Below are 20,976 nucleotides of genomic sequence, written 5' to 3'. Positions count from 1 at the left end.
TAATATTCTTTTAAATTGTACTTAGTTACTTAAAATAAACCGAATACAGCCAAAAATAACCTGAAAAAAAAAGAAAAGTATTATTTCTGAGCTCCTGTCCACTAATAATAAAAAGGTTGAAAATCATTCAATAAAAGCAAATCAATAAACATTGTTTGAAACAACGTAAAGATACTAAATGACAGTCTTTAAAAAATGTTTAAAATTACATTTAAGTTTTTTTTTTTTTTTAAATAGGATAAATAAATACCAGGTCCGATTCAACATATATATATTTTTTAACATGTTTATCAAAATTGTGCAGTTTTACCTTGTCATCGGGCTAAAAATATAATTTAACCTCTTCATGTCTTAATATATATCTGACATATCTGTGAATAACAAACAGGTTTTATGGTTGAGCAGAACTTCTGAGAGAAGAATCGTGTAGACACAGTTCATGTGGAATATTGACCTTTTCTCTAGAGACTCCGCTCCTCTCAAGCTGACTAGTACACTATCCGGAATAACCAGTAGGTTACGAAACATCCATATCAGTGCAACAAGGACAAGGTTGATGTATTACACATACAAAAAAAATCTAGCTATAAAGACATTTGTTACTAGTTGGATTGCTATTGAGAATATACAGTAATAATTAAACCCACAACTAAAGGTATATTTGTCATTTAAAATATTTGAAATTTTATGGAAGTGCTTCCACTCCGTCATTGGGCGATGAACATCAAAGTGAAGGATTCATTTCTATGATTTATATTTTTATCTTTAAGGGTGTATTCTGACTGAACATATTGGTTTGCTTTAAGTGAAACAGAGTTTGTTTCACCTGATAATCCAGAACAAATTTTCCGTCTGAACCCATCCAAGCGGATCCTGGTCTGGGACCAAGAACCGCTCTCAGACCCATCTTTCAAGGTGGTCTTGGTTCGTTTTCAATTGAACTGAGCTCTGGTTCACTCTGTTTTTCTCAATCTGAATACCCTCCGCGCTCGGAGCTGAACAGCTGAACCAAAATGGCCACCATAGCCGGTTATTACGGGATGTAAACAGAGTAGGAAGGAAGGAGCCATGAGCCGTGGACAAACATGGAGCAGGGATGAGACACAGCAACTCATTGAAATTTGATCAGATGAACACAGACTCTTTTGATGTGATACATATTGCTTCTCACACCGTTTTCCTGACAATCTATATGTCATATATGCGTAACAGAGTACCCTTGTCTCCTAACTGCCTCCGCAGTACCAATGTAGCAAGTAAAAAGTCTTGTAAATTAGTCAGAAAAATCTAAAATTTGAAAGAATGAACTATTCCGTCAAGGATTGCAAAGAACTTCCATTCTTCCTCTCGTTGCTTTGCCCCGACCTCTTAATTCCTGGGTGTGACTGAAGAGATCTAGAAAGGCAGTCTGAATACAGACCAAGCGCAAAATTTTGGACCAAATTAAACTGATTCAATCCAGACCAATGGACTCGTCCGGTCTGGATACACCCTAAGCTGTAAAAAAAAGAGCCCCAGTTGAATGTATATGAGAACTGGACCTAGTGACGTCACTGATAGTGCAGGAAATAAACCATTTTCTAACAAAATGAAGTAAATTTAGTCACTATTTTTTGCAGTACGGACACTGTCATGTGGAGCTAGATGAGGTCCATAAGCACTAATTGGCCTAAGTTTGGTATGAGTCAATGTTTCTATAGCAACCGCTCTCCCCAATCAAGAGTGAGCTTTGTCGACAACAAATCCAACTACCACTGAGAAGTGGGCTCGAGAGAGTCTGTCAATCAAACTTTATTGAAGCATCTGATGGGTCAATTTAAATTTTGACTTCTTGGAGCAAGCGGGTACTTCCTGTTTGGAAAGCTAGGGGGGAGGGGTCACTGAATCCAGTTCTCTTTTACAGTCAATGGTGTGCACCAGCACATTTAGCTCAATGGCCTAGTTAGCATTTTGTATGGTATGTGTGCGAGTGTGTGCGTGGGTTTTGGACCTTTGCAGAATGTAGAAAAGTGTAATATGAGCATGCACAATTAGCTGTTTTCTTTTGGCTTCTTCCTTTAGGGGTCACCACAACAAACCACTCATCCATTTGCACATACGATTAAACTACATTTTTACATGACCTTTGCATCTACCAAACTTGGACCCACACAAGAAAAAACTGGAAAAAGACCCCATGTGGACGCAGTAACTCACAGCACTCTACAGTTTCAGGTGGTCTCATATCTAATCCAAAACCAATCTATTATTTCATTTTAAAGATATTTTTCTTCTTGGATTTAACACATTTAATCATATCACATTTGGACCACGATGCCAAAGGCAAAACAATTTTCAAAGAGTCTCAGCCTCAGATCATTCTAGAATTTATCCAAGAAAATTCCACTGCTAGTTTGACCTGGAAAAAAACCTGAAGCACAAACGAGTGTTTTAAACCTTAAGGGACAGGCTCAGCAGGGTTAAGTTTCAGGACATAACTGCTGCTGGAGGCCTGTATTCCCTTCTGCTGAGATCATATTGTTTTTGCATTATGCTTTGCAGTTGTTGCACTGACCTGCTCAAATTTAAACTCTGATTTATTCAACTTGAGGAGGGATTTTTCCAAAGTTTGACTTAATCGATAATACCATTAATTTATACCATAAAAAATAATAGAATATGCTGAGACGTCACAGAAAAAAAAAATTGCAATAAATTATTAATGTTGGCAAAATGTACAAAGATAAATAAATGGAAAAAAAACCTGGAACACTGATTTTTTTTAATAATCGCACCAATTAATGAAGACAGTAGGAGCCAACATATATTTCAAATAAAATATTTTGTGTATTTTACAATGTAGACCCACATTTAAAACAGTAAAAAAAGATTTTTTTGACATGGTGGAGGAAAAAAAAAAGAAATGAGTATACAGTGGGGCAAAAATATTTAGTCAGCCACCAATCATGCAAGTTCTTCTGCTTAAAAAGATGAGGGAGACCTGTAATTTTCATCATAGATGCACTTCAACTATGAGAGATAATATTAGAAAAAAATCCAGAAACCATTGTCTGATTTTATAAGGATTTATTTCCAATTTATGGTAAAAAATAAGTATTTCATTACCTACAAACAAACAATATTTCTGTCTCTCACAGACCTGTAACTTCTTCTTTAAGAGGATACTCAGTCCTCCACTCGTTACCTGTATTAATGACACCTGTTTGAACTCATTACCTGTCTACAACCTCAAACATTCACACTCCAAACTCCACTATGGCTAAGACCAAAGAGCTGTCTAAGGACACCACAAACAAAATTGTTGACCTGCACCAGGCTGGGAAGACTGAATCAGCAACATGTAAGCAGCTTGGTGTGAAGAAATCAACTGTGGGAGCAAATATTAGGAAATGGAAGACATTCAAGACCACGGATCTGCATGGAGGCATGGACCAAAGAACTAGCAACAGTTTGTGAAGACTTATAGAAAACGTTTGACTGCTGCCGTTGCCAACAAAGGGTATATTAGGGTATATATAATACATTCTTTAAAAATCAGACAATAAGATTTTCTGGATTTTATTTCTCATTTTGTCTCTCATAGTTGAGGTATAACTACAATAAAAATTATTGGCCTCTCTTCACCCCCATGCTCTCTTATGGGGTCCAGATAACCCCCACCCTTACATTGATGTGTGATCCCTCCTATGACAAAGGTGGACAGCATTTCATGTCTGCCACGAACACCAGTGAAGATAAAATATCCTTGGAAAAACAAAAAAAGTTCAGTGTGCTGTTTTGTGGGGTCATCTAGACCCCACAAAACAGCACACTGAACTTTTTTTATCATTGATTTTTGAGTTTCACTAATGTCCATGGCAGACATAAAATCCTGTCCACCTTTGTCCACATTTGTCATGGAAGGAATCACACATCAATATGTGGTTGGAGTCACCTGGACCCCAAAAATAGAGGAAAAGGTTAAAAGACATTTTGTTGCTCTGAAAAAATCCCCTTAAAAACAGAAATGAAAGCACACAACACCAGATATGTCTAGTCTTGTTAATTTACATTCCAGAAAAAAGAAAAATACATAAAATGTTTGAGTTGTGCTCTTTACAGGGGGAGATAAAAGGTGAATAGTACCATTGATAATATTCTGCAATAAATACATTTATTTGAAATTTAGTATTGAGGGTTTGCTAGAACCAACGAGAATTGCCCGGAAAGGATAAGTACTTTAACAGGATATTTTCACTGATAAAACATAGATAAAAATGAGAAATGATGCAAACACCTGACAACCATGAACCGACACACCTTGTTCTGCATTAGTAAGAAGTAGGAAGAGGGGCGAGTTAGCAAAGACAGCAATATTGACACTTCTTAAAAATCTTATCTCCATGAATTATTCAGTATCAGCAATACCAAGACCATGTTCAGGAACAGATTCCCTTAAAAGCGCTGCCCTTGATGAAACACAAGGAAGGTCTTTAAAACCTGTTGGGCGCGTATGCTTTACGTGGGAGGAACAGGTGGGGGGAAACTGTGTTGGGTGAGAAACAAGTTTGCTGAAAGAGGTGGTTTGACAGCGAACAGGGAACATTTCTGCAAACATACAAGGCCACAGACTGAGCCGGCGTGGTGAACCTGTTGGTCCTGCTCGGTGACGCAGAGAAACAGATTCCGACAATGCTTCTCAGGTGAAGTTTGCTCGTGTGTGACCCCCTTTTGCCTCCTCCAGGTGAGGTCACAGAAAACACAAAGAAACACCACCCATTATTTGTACATAGCAGGACATGTGAAAAATAAATGCAATTAGGGAAATAATAAATTATGTTCTGATATATATCATGGTTGCAGAGCTTGTGATGGCCAACATCGGAGTGGTATTTGAATTATTTTGCTTAACAGAATGTAGCACAGTGCTTGAAGCAACAATGACAAAAATGACAAAGGGGTTTATTTTTTTCTTTTTCAAGGGTTAAACTGTTCAGGTCAGTGACAGATATGTGAGAAATCGCTGCATCTGGGTTGTTCTTAAAACAAACTGAACTAGAAAAGTTGCATTATCTGTGATAATGCTAGTATGAATGCTTTTTGCTGAAAGTAGTCGCTGAAGATGTTGAAGCTTTTTATGGTGACGCAAATTTAATTTCTAAAGGGATTTGCTGAAAAACAGAAAGCTATTTGGAAAATGTTAAATTAGCTAAAAAAATGTGAAATTTAATTAAAGAACTATGAAACAGTGCTGAAGTTGACCTAAATTTTTGAAAACTTGTAGTAAAATTGCTTAAAAATCCCCAACACATGCCAATTTTGCAAAAATATTTAGCATCTTGCTGAAATATGAGCTGAACTCTAAATTACCCCAAAAAACCTTAGTTGATGCCAGATTAGCCAAAATAGCTAGCGCGTTGCTAACTAAACTCTAAAATTGCCTACATTCTTCAGTAAACTAAAATAGCCAAAAACTTAGCACGTTGCTAAAGTATTATCTAAACTCAAAATTACCACAAAAACTTTAGTAGATGCAGATTAGCCAAAATAGCGAGCGTATTGTTTAAACTAGCTAAACTCCATAATAGCCTAAAATTCCTCAGTAAACTAAACTAGTCAAAAACGTTAGCCTGTTGCTAAAACAGAAGCTAAACTCAAAATTAGCCTAAAAATTCCTCAGCCAAAAATGTTAGTATGTTACTAAAATTTAACTCCAAATTTTTTAAAATTACAATGAAAGATTAAAACACAGTCCATGAATATATTTGAAGGCTTGTTGTTAAATCTACTTAAAATTTAGAAATTTCAAGACTTTCTCATTTATTTTCTATGGGGCATATTCTGCTCAATATTTAAAAAAAACTAAAGTTTATAAATACCAAGAATACCAGCAGTAGTGCCCTGAACGAGCTGAACGTTTTGATACCAAGATTGATGAATTCTGAAAGTGTGATTGAGTTTTACATGCCAAAAAACATACAGAAAGGAGCAGGAGAATCACTGTAGTGTGAAACCTTAGTAAGCATTCACACAATTACACTCAAACTTCTGCTATGAAACTGTTTCCTTTTAGAATACATTACACAAACAAGGTCATGAAAGTAAAAGGCTTTGTATTGCCTGGGTGACCCCTCAAAAAGACTTCCTTTTGGGAAAAATGAGTGATTTTGATTGATATGGCCCACATTTGAATGCAAAGATGGAAAAAGATCCTGCTTCAAAAGGCTCAACTGCAAAGCAAAAACTCAACAGGAATATTATCCAAATGGTATAAGTGGCAGTTCTAATACAGTGCATGTAAGGTTTTGATATACAAATATGTAGGTTTTCATGCAATATTTATGTAGAAAGTATGCTTTACAAAGTAAAAATTAGCCCAGAGAGAAATGTGATATTAAATGAGCAGTCAGGGAGAACAAAAATAATGTAACTTCCTGTTTCAGGTAGCTTCTGTTTGAAAGCAAAAGTAAGTGAAGGCCAATCAGCTCAATGTTTCTGAACAAAGTACCTTCTCTTTCTTATAGTATAAATGATGTATTTGCTATCAAAGCATTCGGAGGACTGTAGTGGCCAGCATGCATGAAAGGGTTAAAGGGAAATTGTCAGCCAATTTCTGGTCTATCAATTTAGAGGATTTTTCTGTCTTGTTGTCCATTTTTAGAAAAGCTAAGGCTTGGCAACAGCAATGAACCAAAAAAATGTTTTTAATTCACACAACAGAAAGCTCCATGACATTTCTCGAAGCTAAAAAAAACAAAAAAATAAAATTAAATGTAGATGATTCTGACAAATTATGCTGAATACAATTAAATAGCCATTTGCAGTGCTTATGTGGAGCAATTTACTTTTTCTTTTAAATCAAAACATGGATGGTAACTTAAAACATGATTTGGAATGCAACTTTGATTTCATCCCTCATATAACAGAACAAGTTACCATCTTACATCAGTGTCCTTTACACTTTAGTGTCTCTGCAAAGACTTTCTTAAACCAGCCAATTAGTAAACTTGAAGAATTCCTAATAGTTTTTTACTTAGCAAAACACAAAAAGTTGGGAATTGGTCAGAAGGTATTCAACACATATCAAAAACTCCTTTTTGTGACTGCAAAATAAAAGCTAAGTAGACTTTCTAGTTGGAAATTGTGTTTGTAGTGTTGAAAATAAATAAAAGGTAATAATAAAGATAAAAAAACTATAAAATGTACAAAAATTGGGCACTTTAAATGTTAATCTCCAAATTAGTTAACAGTAAAATGGCAATCTAAACAAATTAAAGGAACGTACACGTGCATCAAAAGAGGTGCAAGAGCAGACTTCAGGTTTAGACTGTTAAAAAAATATATCTATCGGGGATTAAAAAAGGACCAACAAATACAAAAAGAGCAAGTGCAGCAGTTTAGAGAGCTAATCAATTGTGCTGCAGTGGTAGAAGCTAAAATGCAAATTCTTCAGCAGGCATAGGAGGCCTCTTTGTACTCCGCATGTCATTGTGACGCAGTGCCAGCACGGGCTTACCCATCTGGTGGTACACACAAACCCAGACAGCTATCCAATTAGAAAACCCTTCACTGTGCACAATTTCAACTTGATGTGGCACTCCTCCTCATCAGGACCAGTATTTTACAGTCTTTAGGCCCAACTAGTTTAGATTAAAAGGTTTTTGCAAGTACAAAAAAGAACATCCACATGTTTGTCTCCATGTGCTAAAAGAACACGATCTCTCAAATGTTACCGACTCTGAATGTGAACTCAGACAGCAAAGAAGCTGAAAGGTTGGTGGGCTCTGTTCTGCCCCCTCCCTGACCTTTTGAAGCAACTGTGGCGCCGGTGTAACTCCAGCACTGCGCCTGCCATATGAGACAGAGCGCCACACAAAGGTAGAAAGCATGGAGCAGAAAATAAGAAAGGGAGAACAGACAGTGACAAGAAAAAAAGAAGATACTATAACTGTGCTTTAGAGTTCAACTTTAATCTAAATTTCATATAAGTTCATTGTCATATGAAAAAAAATAATTTGCTTGCATGCTTGCTATCTAGTGGCACTGTGGTTTTTCTGTTTGTCACAGGTAACTTCATCTGCAACTTCACACTTGATGGAAACATATTAACTTTAAATAAAACATTATTTTTTTCCTTTACTCTTACAAAAAGATAAGCAGTATTGTGGGTATTAAAGCCTCTTTTAAAATCCACATCACTTTGCATACACTTTTAAAAGGCAAATTAGGTTCAACAAGTTCATTTCTGTGCTTATGGTGCACAGTCACTGCACAAACAGAACTACTGCTCTGCAACCTGCAGAGTAACTAGTCGATAGCAAATTAATTTGTGCATATAAAAGTCCTTTAAAGTGTGCACAAGGGTCATTTGATTAAGAAAATGTTATTTTACATAAACAGAAAGCATGCTGGTTGTGTTTTTTTTTCTTAAAATGTTACAGTAATGCTTTAAATGCAACTAAAAGCAATCTGTTCTTTATATCCTGCACATTTATTTTTGAAGTGTATTTGAGCAACTTTAAGAAAATATGTCATATCTTTCAGAATTGTGTGACTGTTCTGATAGTCTCACTTGTATAGATGGGATGAGGTGGTTTTATCTTCAGACTAAAGAAACATTTTGGTTTTTCTCTCTTGTTTCTCAGGGGGTTACGTTGCAATTTTACACATCAATATTTAAAAAAAATATATAATTTTTTTTTCTTTGTCCCATGAAATGCCTTTTTTTCAGTTAAATGTTAACTTTGGACCCAACCTGAGATTCTGTAACTATTTCCCGCCTTCTTTTTTTTTATCATTTTCCATTTATCTCTCAGTCTAATGCTTCATTTTGTCAGTAAAAATGACCTCACGTAAATAAAACCATAATCAGTCTTTAGCAGTATTTAAACTATGGGTTCATTTTTATTCCATCAGCTTTGAGATTTTTTTCTTATGTGGTGTTGGCGTGTTATTTTTTTTAAATCAATCAATACATAGACAAAACTTTCATTTTACATTGTCCAACCCAATTGCCCACTTAGGAATTTTGCTGAGTTTTGCAGATTAACATCCAGTCACGATCATTCTATAGATGGTGTCAAAGTGTTTGGGTCCAGTGATTATGCATCTATGGTTGAAACCAGAAACAAGACATTTAGCAACAGATAAACAGGAAAACAATAGACTCAGATAAATAATTTTTACAAAGGTTATTTATGTTTTTAATATTAAAAAATAAAATACAAGAAAACAATAAAAAAAATGCTATAACAACAATGTACAAAATGTACAATCTGGGCTTTTTTCACACAAGTTACATAACATTTACATAATGCTGGAGGCACAAATCCTAATCAGGCTTCTGCTGGAAAAACATACAAAATAATATAAAGAAAATTGACTCAGAAATGTCAGAAGCAACAAACAAAGGTGAGAATCTGTAATGATATCATTATTTCATTTCTCCAAAACAATGAAAATCTATTTCAGTGTCTAGAAAGAGTTTAATGTGGAAGTTGGTTTTGTTTTGTCTGTTTTTACAAAGCTTTTAATTGTTTCAACTATTTTTTCTGTCATTTCAGCCTTTGTTTGTCACTGTTTTTCTTTGGTATAATGGAGGCGGCTGATAATATTTCACACGCTTACTGTCATACACTTCCGGTCTAACCGGGGAGAAACGATGAATGGAGTTTATCATTTAGAAAATTTGTTATGTCTAGAAGAATGAGCTGGTATGCAACATACTCTAAATGCTAAGTTTGGGAGTGTTCAGAGAGGACGAGAGAAGAGCAGGAAAACTTAAAGATGTGTCAGAAGTCACAAAATAAAAGGCAGAGTAAATGAAGAATCCCACAGTATTATAGGGGATTATTTATGTGTTCGGTAATTTTTTTTTTTTTTTTTGCTGTAAACGTTTCTACACTTCCTTAAAACTGACACACTAAAATTTATCCACTAACCTTTCTATGTTGAAAGAACTGCAGAGTCTTTTGGTTGAACAAAGACGCGTCCTTACACCATCATTTTGACACAAGGTCAGGATTTTGTGGTGTGTAAAAAATACACATATTTAAAAAATGTGCATTAGTCTTCATCACTGCTCCACGCATCCTGAAAGGCACGATTTACTGCAGACGAATCAGCAGCACCCTGTAAAACATCCAAAATGTGACTTTAGTTTACTAGAAAAATTAATTCTTCTGAATTAAAAAATAAAAAAAAGAGTCAAACCCGTAAATCTTCTTAAAAAAGGTATTAATGCAGCAAATTAGATGATAATATGCTAAAATTAGTTACAAATATGTCAGAAAAATATGTAATCTAAATAAAAAGTGATTTTTCCCCCCCAAAAAAACTAGTTCTGAAAAAAAGACAGGAAGTTTACAATAAAAATCTCTGCAACAACTAAAACAAGAAACATTTGAGATAAATACTAACTAAATTTTAATAAACAGATTTTGCAAGTAAAAGTGTGACTGTACAGTTGCCGGACTATATTGAAGTAATAAAAATGTCCTTCCTCGTGTTTGTATCAGCCATGAATTAATTAGTGTATTTCAGTTTGTAAATTTGATGTTAGCATACATTTCAAAATGATAAAAATAAAGCTTTTAGCAGATCCTAGAAGACTAAATATGACTGGTTTAGCATTTGTTCTGAAATTGGTTATGACTGACGTCTTGCTTTACTTGGAACAAAATAAACTTTTTTCTTTTATTAGAATTTTCAATTCAAAGTACTTTACGAAAAGATAAATATTGATAGGAAAATATCCAGCATGCAAAAAATTTGGGGGCAAATGTTAATCTCTAATATCAATTTCTTTATGTTTTTATCTTTAAATTATGCTTATCATTCTTTTTTGTTGTTAAATATTATTTTCCTCCTGTCAAATTGAATGATAATTTGATATTTATGATTATTTTTGCCACAAATTTCAAACATGTTAAATTATTGCAATGAATACCCCTTTAAATACAAATTACTACCTCAATGACCACCTAAAATAATCCGAGGTCATCATTTATCTTTCAAAACAATTCAATGCAAATGACTGAAATAAAAAAAAAATTGAGCAAACCTTGAAAATCCTACAGTAAATACTAGATTAAAAAAGGTCAGTTTTGTCTTAAATTTTGTAAGAATTTTCCCATTTCTTTTTTCTTTATTGTAATAAGGTGCATACCTTATTCTTTTGGTCAGATTCTTCTTCCACATCTGAAGTTCGAAGCACTGGAACCCATGCTAGTATGTTACTGTCTTTTCCTCCACTATACAGCTCCTGTTGGAGAAAATATTGCAGTATTTTTATACAGTGCTACAGGAAACAACACACACAACAAATAAATAAATAAAAGAATAATATAGGAAAAATATAACTAAACCGTAGCATATAGTTTCATCAATCCTTAAACTGTATATAGAAAGCATTTTTAAAATCAGTTGTCCTTTTTGAAAAGTCAAACTACACTCTTACGGATGTAACATTTGTGGGTCATTATCACATGTAAAAGAACATTTTCAACCTTTTTTAATTTAACTAAAAATGCATTACTTTTTTCTTCTTCTTTTTCTCTGTTTTCCTTTTTTCCTCTCTTTTTTTATTTTTTTCCTTCTCTTTCTATTTTCCTTTTTTCCTTAAAAAAATGATTCAAGGTAAAAGAGAATATAAAGATTTTAAGTTTCTGTTTGGTGATTTTGTCCTAATTGTGCACAATTAACAGACATGAAACTGATGAAGCCTGATGCCGGTTTTAGACCACAATCTGGACCAACCTGCCTTCTATAGCATTAATATCCAAACGTCTGACTGGTTAATAAGAATAAAAAATGAGGAACCTTTAAAAAAAAAAAAAAGATCAGATTTACTTTGTGATGCAGCCATGAAGCCATGACAAAACAGGAGTGCCACATTCACGACTGACTGCCTTTTGTTTTGCTCAATCCTCAAGTAGTTTTGTTCACATACACGTTTGTAGAGAAACTAGAGCTAATCTGGTGATTATTGTCATGATAATTATATTTAAGATGTCGCAACAAATGACTAATAGCATCAAACCATACAAACAACTTAAAGTAAATACTAAAGCGGAAGATTGAAAAAAAGAAAAATTCAGTAGAGACCCAAAAAAAAAAGAGTAAAATCTGTTAACAAACGCTACTCCCTTTGCTGCGTCTCACCTGGTGGTCTGGATGGAACTTGCAGCAGTCAACATTGTTGTAGTGACCCCTGAGCATCGTGACCAGCTCTCCCGTGTGGAGGACGTACACCGCCACCGAGCTGCCACACGGCACAAACACGAACTCCGGGCTGCAGCCGTGAGACACTGAGAACTGCAGCCCTTTACGGCTCTCGTTGCAAACTTTCCCGTAATTCACCTAAAGATGAAGAAATAAAGCAAATAAATCAACTCACAAATTAATTTATTGTTGATGAAGATCACAAATAATAACTGTGAAAACATTTTAATCTGCATACAGAATTTTTAACCTTGGACATAATTTAAAAGTCTAGTTTAAAATAATAATACGTTGAATAAGAAACAAACCGTACCAATGTGTTCTCCCCACTAGCACTATTCCATAATCTCATTCTGTCATCGGTTCCAGTGGTTAAGAGGAAGAGTCCATCAGCAGTGAAGGAAAGACCATTCACTCTACCGTTATGGGCTGTGTTTACTGAGAAGAGAAGGTGTTTTAAGATGTTTTTATCACTGTTTGATTATTATGAATGAATATAAACACACAAAGAATGATGAAAACACTGTTGAAACACGGTTTTCTTAGTTTCCGTAAATGAACTCCACTCACATTTCTGTATTTTCTGTCAGAATATGTTTGGTGTCTTTGCAATTCAAAATAAAAGCACTAAAAATCTCTGAAATGACAACAGCAAATAAGTTTTAAGCTTAAATGTGCAAAGATTACAGTAAGTTTGTACGTCCATCAATCTTTGATTATAATCAGTTATTTAAATATTGTTTTTTCTTCACTTCAGATTCTATGCAAGCCTGTTTAGGCTTGTAACAGTTACATTTATATGATGCAGAGCTGAAATGCAACTGAAAAAAAAAGTCCTTCTCAATTCAACCTAGAAAATGTAAAATACACAATGTTTTCCCTTGTTATAAGTGAAAGAAATCTGCTAAAAGAACTAGTAGAACTTTATTGGCAAGATTTATTAAAATAAGTTGTGGTTTCCAGCCCTTCGAAGACAAAAGAAAATCTTGAAAAATAGCTAAAAACACAGAAATGTAGGTATATTGCTTAAAATCTTAAAATACGTGTATTTTGCTAAAAAAAAGATGTACAGGTATCTCTTTAAAAATAGGTATATTTATACACATTTTTCCCCAAATATATCCTATTTTAAAAGTTACAACAATCTAACTAACCTTATAATTAGAAACAGTTGTTTAAGGAGAAGACAAACAACTGCATGATTTAGGATACTTTTTTTTAAATTTATAGAATGATTTAAAAAAAAAACTTTCCAGTTTTCCTAAATTAAGCTCATTCATCATTACAAATAAAACTTATGCTAAAAAAATAATGTAAATAATCTTGTTTCCTTATAAATATTAAACATTTTTAAGATCAAATGACTCAAATATTCAAGATTTACTTTCTTAAAAGAAGTCATTGTAGTTTTATTAAGTTCTTTTTGTTATAAATTAAGAGTAAGAAGACATTTTAACTAGAAACTAGACAAAAAAAATAGAAACTAGACAAAAATACTTGGTGACTTGTGTTTCTGCAGTGTAAGATTCTGCAGTGTAACGTTGTAACATGTTGATCTATACTAGCACATCATTTTAGTTTCTGTAACATCTTAAAAAGTTAAAGTCTTATTAGTTGTCTCACAATCCCTCAGGGAGTGGTGAGCTGCAGACCCTGCCGCACTCGTGAACCATTTGGTGGTACTCGAGTGATCTCAGGGCGGACACTCTACCACAAGGCCCTGAGCTGGTTAGTCTAACATTTGTTTAAAGTTCTGTCATTTTTGGATGAGAAAAAGGTCAAACAAATCACTGTACCTGCTTCTGAGGCGGACTTGGACTTGTCCCCGTTGTGCTGGTCAAGAGTGAAGAGGCTGCCAGATGCTCGCCGGACATCCCACACTTTTACTTTGCTGTCTGCACTTGGAGAGACAAACTGAGGGTTTGATCACATGTTTCACCTTCTTGTTTAAGTAATTAGAGCCTATTGTTCAACTAAAAAGGTGATTTCAACTTCAAAAATCACTTAAAGCTGTGACTTTTCATAAACAATGTTGTACTTGGTGGGTTTTCTGCAGGGATTTACCATGTTGATCTATACTAGCACATCATTTCAGTTTCTGTGTGTGATGAGCTTTCCTCAAATTCCCTTAACGACCCAAAGACTCAGAAGAGCACGAGACTCCCAGTGGTTTAATTAACAAGTGTATATAGTGGGCAAAAAAAGCTGGGAACTATTTCATTTACCATATGCTGAAAACCCACCGGGGTTAGAATGCCACGGCGCCCCAAAAGCTGCCGACTGGCTGCTACTTTTCAAGTTTGCAGCAAATTTCAATGCTTATGCCTTTTTTCTTTCAAAGAATAGATTAGATTCAACCAAATATAAACATTTAGCAACTATTTAACAAGTATTTTCTAAATATAACAATTGATTATGACATTTCAAATAAAAAAAACTGTTGAGGTAATATTACTGTACTTATGCACTCAGTGATATTTATAATACCAATGGAATATTTTATATTGCTGATTCTTAACATATTTATTTCCATAACTCTTTATATATATTTAATTATGCATTTTTATCCCTGTCATCTAGTTTCTTTTGGTTGTGAAATTATGACAAATGTTCCATTGCTATTTTTGAAATGTTTAAGTACCGATCAATTATTACATTTTTTTACAAGAATATTGAAGGAAATATTTTATACACACTTTTCAAAATACTGAATTGCAATGCCCAAACTAACTTTTTGCCATAAAATGTGGTTATGCACGAGGACAATGCTCATTTATCAAATGAACCAAACAAAAACTGCAACTTTAAATTCAGAAGTATGGAAGTTTGGATTAATAGTAGCATGGCACCATCATTAATTTTGGAGCATTTTGTTGATTTTTTTCATGAATTCTTTTTTGCTTTAAGATGGTTTGATGCAAACGGTGTTTACCTGGCAGTGGCTAAAATGTGCTCATATCTCGGCGACCATCGAACGGACAGTACTTCTGCTTTGTGGCCTGTTTTGACAAACATATGATTAGTTCATGCACACATATTTATGGAAATCCCTTTGTAAACATATGAAAGTTTGTTTGTTTTAACAAAGAAAACAAGAGTGCAAAAAAAAAATTGCTAAAAAATATTGATGCATTTTATATTAAAAACTGCAATATCATATTTAATATCAACAAGAAGACTCAATTTTAAATTGTTGAAAAAGTTTCAATTTAGTAGTTTATTTCATTCTTGGCAAAATATTTAAGTTCTGTGATCACAGTCAGTAACTATAAAACTTTTGGTCCATGAGTTTCTTGAACGATTTTTATAATCCAGTGTTCCCTTTTGTTTTCCTCTCTACCTGTTACTGTAAAACACTGACACTATTATCCTAATATGTGGTATTTATCTGTAGAAATGGTACAAATTCACACATAGCTGCAGAGATCACTGATGGTTTGACTCTGCTAGCTAAAGACAGCACCTTCAATGTGCTATTTCACTTTGCCTTTTGTGGAGAATTAATGACAAGACATATTTAGACATTAAATACGTTCAATCCAAATTTGTTATTAGCATAATGTGAACAAAAATGTTGCAAGGTTCCAAAAACATTTTAAAGTGATGTCAACCCAAGAAAAGAAAAGACTTACCTTGAAGAACATGAATTTTTGAGCCAGATTTCAAGTCGCAAAGCTGGATTTTAGGGTTTTTGGTGCCAACTAAAAGCAATGAAACAAGTCAGAAAACACAATAATTAAGCAATAAATTCACTATAATTTTTTTAAGTGACCCCTGCATGCCAAAATGACATCCTGTGCAAAGTTTTACTTCTCCTGCACCAGTAGGAGAGATGTTTTACAAATTCACCAAGAATGTTTTTGTTTCAGCTGACACGATTCCACCAAAAACATCCGTGAGAGCTCCCTTTAAACATGCGTGGGAGTTTCCAAACAAAATTAGCTTGTTTTTCTATTATACTGATAAATATGACCTCTAAATAATTGCTGCACAAACCTGCAATGAGACTGTGCTTCCTGGCGATTGGGGACAGGTGGTGACTGTAGACATTACTCTCAAACTCAAACTCTTCAGCGGGCTAAAGAACGGGATTCGGAAAAGAAAAGAGAAAGAAAACTGTAAAATGCTTTCAAAAAAGCTCCCACAGAAAACAATAACAAAAAACTTTTTAAAAATAAAACAAAACATGAAAATGCAACATATTCTGCATACCTTAAATTGCAGAAAAATAAGTTGCCAAACTTAAGAGAACACCATAAATTTAAAGAAAATGTATTTAAACTGAATATAAATCTTGCTGTTTTGTTAAAATAACATAAAACGATGTTTTATTATGCATATAAATCTGGTTGTAACGGAGGTTAAAGAAAACCTTGTGTTTTTTGCAATAAAAGTTTTAAAAGTGACATTAATTCAGAAGTGGGTAAACATTAAAACAGCTAACAAAGAAAATGAAGGGAGAAAAAAGAGCAGACGAAGCAGCTCAGAGCCCACAGAGCAGATCGATTGTTCAGCAGTGGAGGTCAAAATGCAAACATGAAAAGCTCCTCTGTGCTCCACATGTCACTGTGTGCCAGCACCAGCATGGACTTACCCATCTGGGGAAACACACACACAGGCCTGCACCCCCTTTGAGGACACACACTGCACTGACTTCTATTCACTGGACATCTCATCCCGTTACTACAACTTTACCCCTAATTTCAACTCTTGTTGTCAGTTTATGACAATGTCTACTTATAAAAAATGGATGGCATTTCACAAAAGCTCGTATTTTCAAAGTAGTAGCCTCTAATATACAATTCATTTTGTGTGTGTTTTGGACACAAACAAAACAGAGCCCTGGAGCTCAAAGCTTGGTGGGTCGTGTTCTGTCCCTTCCCTGACCTTTTCAGGTACTTGTGATGCCAGTGTAACTCCAGCACTGTGCCTGCCATATGGGACAGAGTGGCACGGAAAGGTAAAAGGCATAAAAGAAGAAAAAGAAAAGGCACAGAGACAGAAAAAAATATTGAGAGGTCAAAGCTTAGCTATAGAGATCAATGAATAGTTTCACTGCCATCTCTTACCCTTGTTTGAAGTACTATTTGATACTGTATTACTTTAATAGTGACACAATATTAAAACGACGTTTACAAAGTGATCCAACAAAAAATAGTGGCATGAATAAAATTTTAAATAATAGCTATCGAAAGAGTACACATCTCACCTTTAAAGTCTCTGTATCCCAAACTTTCATGGTTTTGTCGAAGGAACTAGAGACAAACATCCCAGTGTCATAAGGATACCAAAGAACTGTCTCCACACTGAACTTATGGACATGTCGGCTGGACCTGCAAAAAATAAAATAAAATCCACAAAAACAGCGTCATATTTATTTCCAGCTAATAGAAAAGCTTGTTTCTCAACATTTATAAAACGGTGCCCTCTAGTGGACAAAATAGGCACAACCTTTACCTGCCAACTGTGCATACTGCCTTGCAGGTGTATTGTGGCTTCCCGCTGTAGTTATCAAGGTCATAGATGACTATTACTCCATCTGCACCTCCGGATAACATGCTAATAAATGGAAAATAGTACGTTTTTAATGTCACACTTAAAAATTTCTCCTAAATCATCTGGATTTCTTATTATTTCCTTTTTATTATTGAGAGTAAAAATTAAATTGCCATGTAACATATATGTAAGTGTTGGCCAAAAGAAGGTTCAACATTTTTTGTTTGTTTTTGTCCAAAAAAAAAATCGTATTATTCAAAGAGTGTCTGTTTATTACTTCATTCTTAAAAGATATTTCAAAGTCAGCTTTTAACTCAAAAACAAAGAATTACCATAGTATAGTAATCGGTGTGGAAGTTGTACATTAAATCACTTACTATCTCCCTTCAATTGTCTCAATATCAATGCTATTAATGCCATTCCCATGAATTCGATCCACATCCCTGTCAGGATTTAACTTCAGATTGAGAACCCTGAGGAGACACAGAAAAAGAGAAACCCATTATAAATGACATTTTCAGAATGATACAAACCACAGACACCTGATGGACTCTTGTGTTACAAAATAAATAAATACATAAATAAAAATTAGATATTCAGCTATTGACAAGTACCAGTAATTTTATCAAGAGACACATTTTCTAAGTTATTAAGTATTAGTCTACCCCCTCTTCATTTAATTTTGAAATAAAACTTTTAAAAAATATTATTTTCTATTAAAGATTTAGTAAACCTTTAATACCTTTAATGTTAATATACAACTCTGCATTCTGGCTTATGTTCAAATGCATCTGTAAAGTTCAGACTAGTTTAATAATATGAAATCCTAGCAGAGGAAAATTACTTTTTACCATACCGAAACTTTGCCATGCTTGATAAGGACAGTTTGTTAGTGGTATTGGCAAATACTGCTGCTAGCATGGCAACAAAAATAAATAATTCCGAGTTATTGACAAATAAATGTTGTTAATTTGATTAAATCTTCATTAAATTATTTTAATTAACCTGATAATTTCTTATTTTACTGGGTAACGTTGTCCTTGGGGGAAGGAGTGAGATTAAACGAGTGCTAGCTAAACATCTGCGGTGTTCTCCGTTCTACTTATTGACGTTAAAATCGGGTATATGAAAATAGTAAATGAATGGAAACCCACTCACCTTCTTGTTGACTCTGCTCGTCTCAGCCTCGAAGGGTCATCCAGCCCTGCCTGCCTTGCTGTCAGAAATCCTAACATTGCTTCAATTTAAGCAACTTTTTAAGTTAATTTAATGCAAACTAATGATGTACCCAAATGCTAACATTATCCCTTGAATCCAAAGGTTTTGACATCCGTACTGAAATTCTAAATATCCGACTAAACATTATTTTATATAAAACATCGTAGTACGTATTATTGGATCGACTAAACGTCAATATTTACGAATGTTCCCGAATATTTCAGAGTTTTAGCTTTGATTTCGATTAGCTTCACATCTGCTCACAACAATCATCCGCCATGTTTGATGGTCTCTGTATAACAAACGTTGTGATTGGTTAAGGCGGAAAAGCCAACCAATCAGAATAGGTTTTGTTGGTTCTCCGCCGGACTGAGCCTGTGAGCTCTTGCATAAACAAGAGAGGACACTGCCACTCTAAGGAGAAACATTTTGGGTTCTCTAAAACCTTCAGAATCTCCTGAAGCTTTGGACTCTCGCGTCAACATGAGCAGGATTATCGGGGTTCTGAGACGTACCTTCGGATACGTGCGGGAGCACGTCGGAACTGACCAATTAGGAAATAAATATTACTTCATCCCTGAGCAGAAGTCATGGACAGGTACACACAGACCTCTTCCAATCATTAGTTACACTATATTATGCTTAAAATTTTCAAATAGCAAACAATAAAGTGAATATAAATATATTATGTGGTTTTTATTTTTCTAGTAAAGCTTCTATTTGGGTGAAATCAGATTTTTTTTTCATTAAATTATTTATTTTTATGTATTTCACTCTTTTAATGTATACTTCAGCTGTCAAACAAAACGCATACCAGCCTGTTAATGCATTAGTGTCTGGATTTTTCTCTGTTTCTAACTTTACCTTTACCCTTTTGCTCATGTAGTAATCAATTATCTCCACTAGGTGGCGCATCAGCCACAGTAACTTTAATATTTTGGTTATTAGCAATTTTTGGAAACACTTATGGCTTCTTTTTTGCATACATTTCATTAATTGTCTATGGTGGGTCTTTTTGAATCTGATATCTGGATGGAATTTATGCATTGATTAATCCAAGCAGATATTGGCTCCATAATCAATTTTATTTCCCTAAAAGTCCACACTTTAATCATCCATAGCTGCACACAGGTCAGGCATTATACTCGTTAAACATTTTTGCTTGTTGGAAGCAAAAATATTATCAGAGTGAATAGAAATGTGTGAAAATATCTATATTTTCTTGATATATTCTGTTTATAATTGACAAAACTATAGTCAGTTTTACCACCTACATGATTTTCTCATGTTTCTTGAAGCTTTGTCTGGATAAACAACAGACTTTTCCACATTTTTACATGGCTGTTTTCCTTTTGATTGTATTTGACTTTGTGCTTCACCTTTTCTCAGCAGTTTGTGGGAAATCCTGCACCCAACTCATATTTATAATTCATTGCCAGTCTGCTTTTCAACCTCTGGCTGACAGACCATTCAAACCATATACAACACAGAAGCTGTTTTTTTTTTGTCTGACATTGTTGGCTTAAAATAAATAAATAAAACCTCTGTCCTGTCACATTGACTGTCTGTGCACAGAGGCTGTTTGGTCCATGATGAAAGAGAAAACTCGGGACCTGCAAATCCAGCGATGACAACCAGAAAAGGCGCACGCATGGGATAACGTGCACTTTTAATAAACCTAAAGATAAATATGGTGCAACCCTTTGCAATTTTTCTCCCCGCTCCCCCTGTTTAGCCTTGTGGAAGTAAAACAGATGCATTATTCAGTCCATATGTCTTGCTAAAGCGAGCTCTTTTTGATCTTGAAGTGATAGGCCAAGCGTGGGCTCAGGGCCTTAAGGCATGGACTGCAGGGCTTTCCACTGCAGCTCACACGCTGTGGCTGAAATAGGTGAGGAGCTTTTTCTCTGCACATTTGTCCAGATCTGCCGCACAGTCCATCTCTCTCGACTTTCATGCATGCTTTGCTGCCCCTATTTTCTACCTCTCTGAGTCTGTTTACTTTAAAACAAGGCCAGGCTTCACGACGGTTGCTTTTAGGCAGAACACTGCAAATTAATT

General features: G+C 34.6%; 2 protein-coding genes across 2 annotated transcripts in view; one reads left to right on the top strand and one right to left on the bottom strand.

Moving 5' to 3' along the window:
- Positions 1-8,763: 8,763 nt before the first annotated feature.
- On the bottom strand, positions 8,764-19,269 carry ercc8 (excision repair cross-complementation group 8). Its single transcript, XM_024275489.2, has 13 exons — positions 18,856-19,269; positions 18,075-18,170; positions 17,659-17,760; positions 17,411-17,534; positions 16,198-16,279; positions 15,834-15,902; positions 15,134-15,200; positions 13,998-14,101; positions 12,515-12,639; positions 12,142-12,339; positions 11,147-11,242; positions 10,029-10,110; positions 8,764-9,984 (listed from the first exon to the last, which is right to left on the bottom strand). Exons 1-12 carry the CDS (start codon positions 18,930-18,932, stop codon positions 10,045-10,047), a joined length of 1,206 nt encoding a protein of 401 aa, XP_024131257.1. The 5' UTR covers positions 18,933-19,269; the 3' UTR covers positions 8,764-9,984; positions 10,029-10,044.
- ndufaf2 (NADH:ubiquinone oxidoreductase complex assembly factor 2) overlaps positions 19,242-20,976 on the top strand; it is a 15,642-nt gene continuing 13,907 nt past the window's right edge. The window contains exon 1 of the mRNA XM_024275491.2: positions 19,242-19,513. Within this exon, the coding sequence (XP_024131259.1) occupies positions 19,399-19,513 (115 nt within the window). The 5' untranslated portion in view covers positions 19,242-19,398. The remainder of the gene's footprint in view (positions 19,514-20,976) is intronic.

The sequence above is a fragment of the Oryzias melastigma genome, linkage group LG9 (genome assembly GCF_002922805.2).
Source record: "Oryzias melastigma strain HK-1 linkage group LG9, ASM292280v2, whole genome shotgun sequence".
NCBI lineage: Eukaryota > Metazoa > Chordata > Actinopteri > Beloniformes > Adrianichthyidae > Oryzias > Oryzias melastigma.
The sequence above is the reverse complement of the archived record's forward strand: the minus strand, read 5'-3'. Positions and strand labels throughout refer to the sequence as shown.

Bases quoted from the DNA above. Each gene is read 5' to 3' on its own strand.
- ercc8 (XM_024275489.2), bottom strand. From the start codon at position 18,932: ATGTTAGGATTTCTGACAGCAAGGCAGGCAGGGCTGGATGACCCTTCG. The intron at 15,201-15,833 runs GTAAGTCTTTTC...TTGTCAAAACAG, and splicing joins AAAAATTCATGTTCTTCAAG to GCCACAAAGCAGAAGTACTG. The intron at 14,102-15,133 runs GTAAACACCGTT...TGTCTCTCCAAG, and splicing joins CACATTTTAGCCACTGCCAG to TGCAGACAGCAAAGTAAAAG.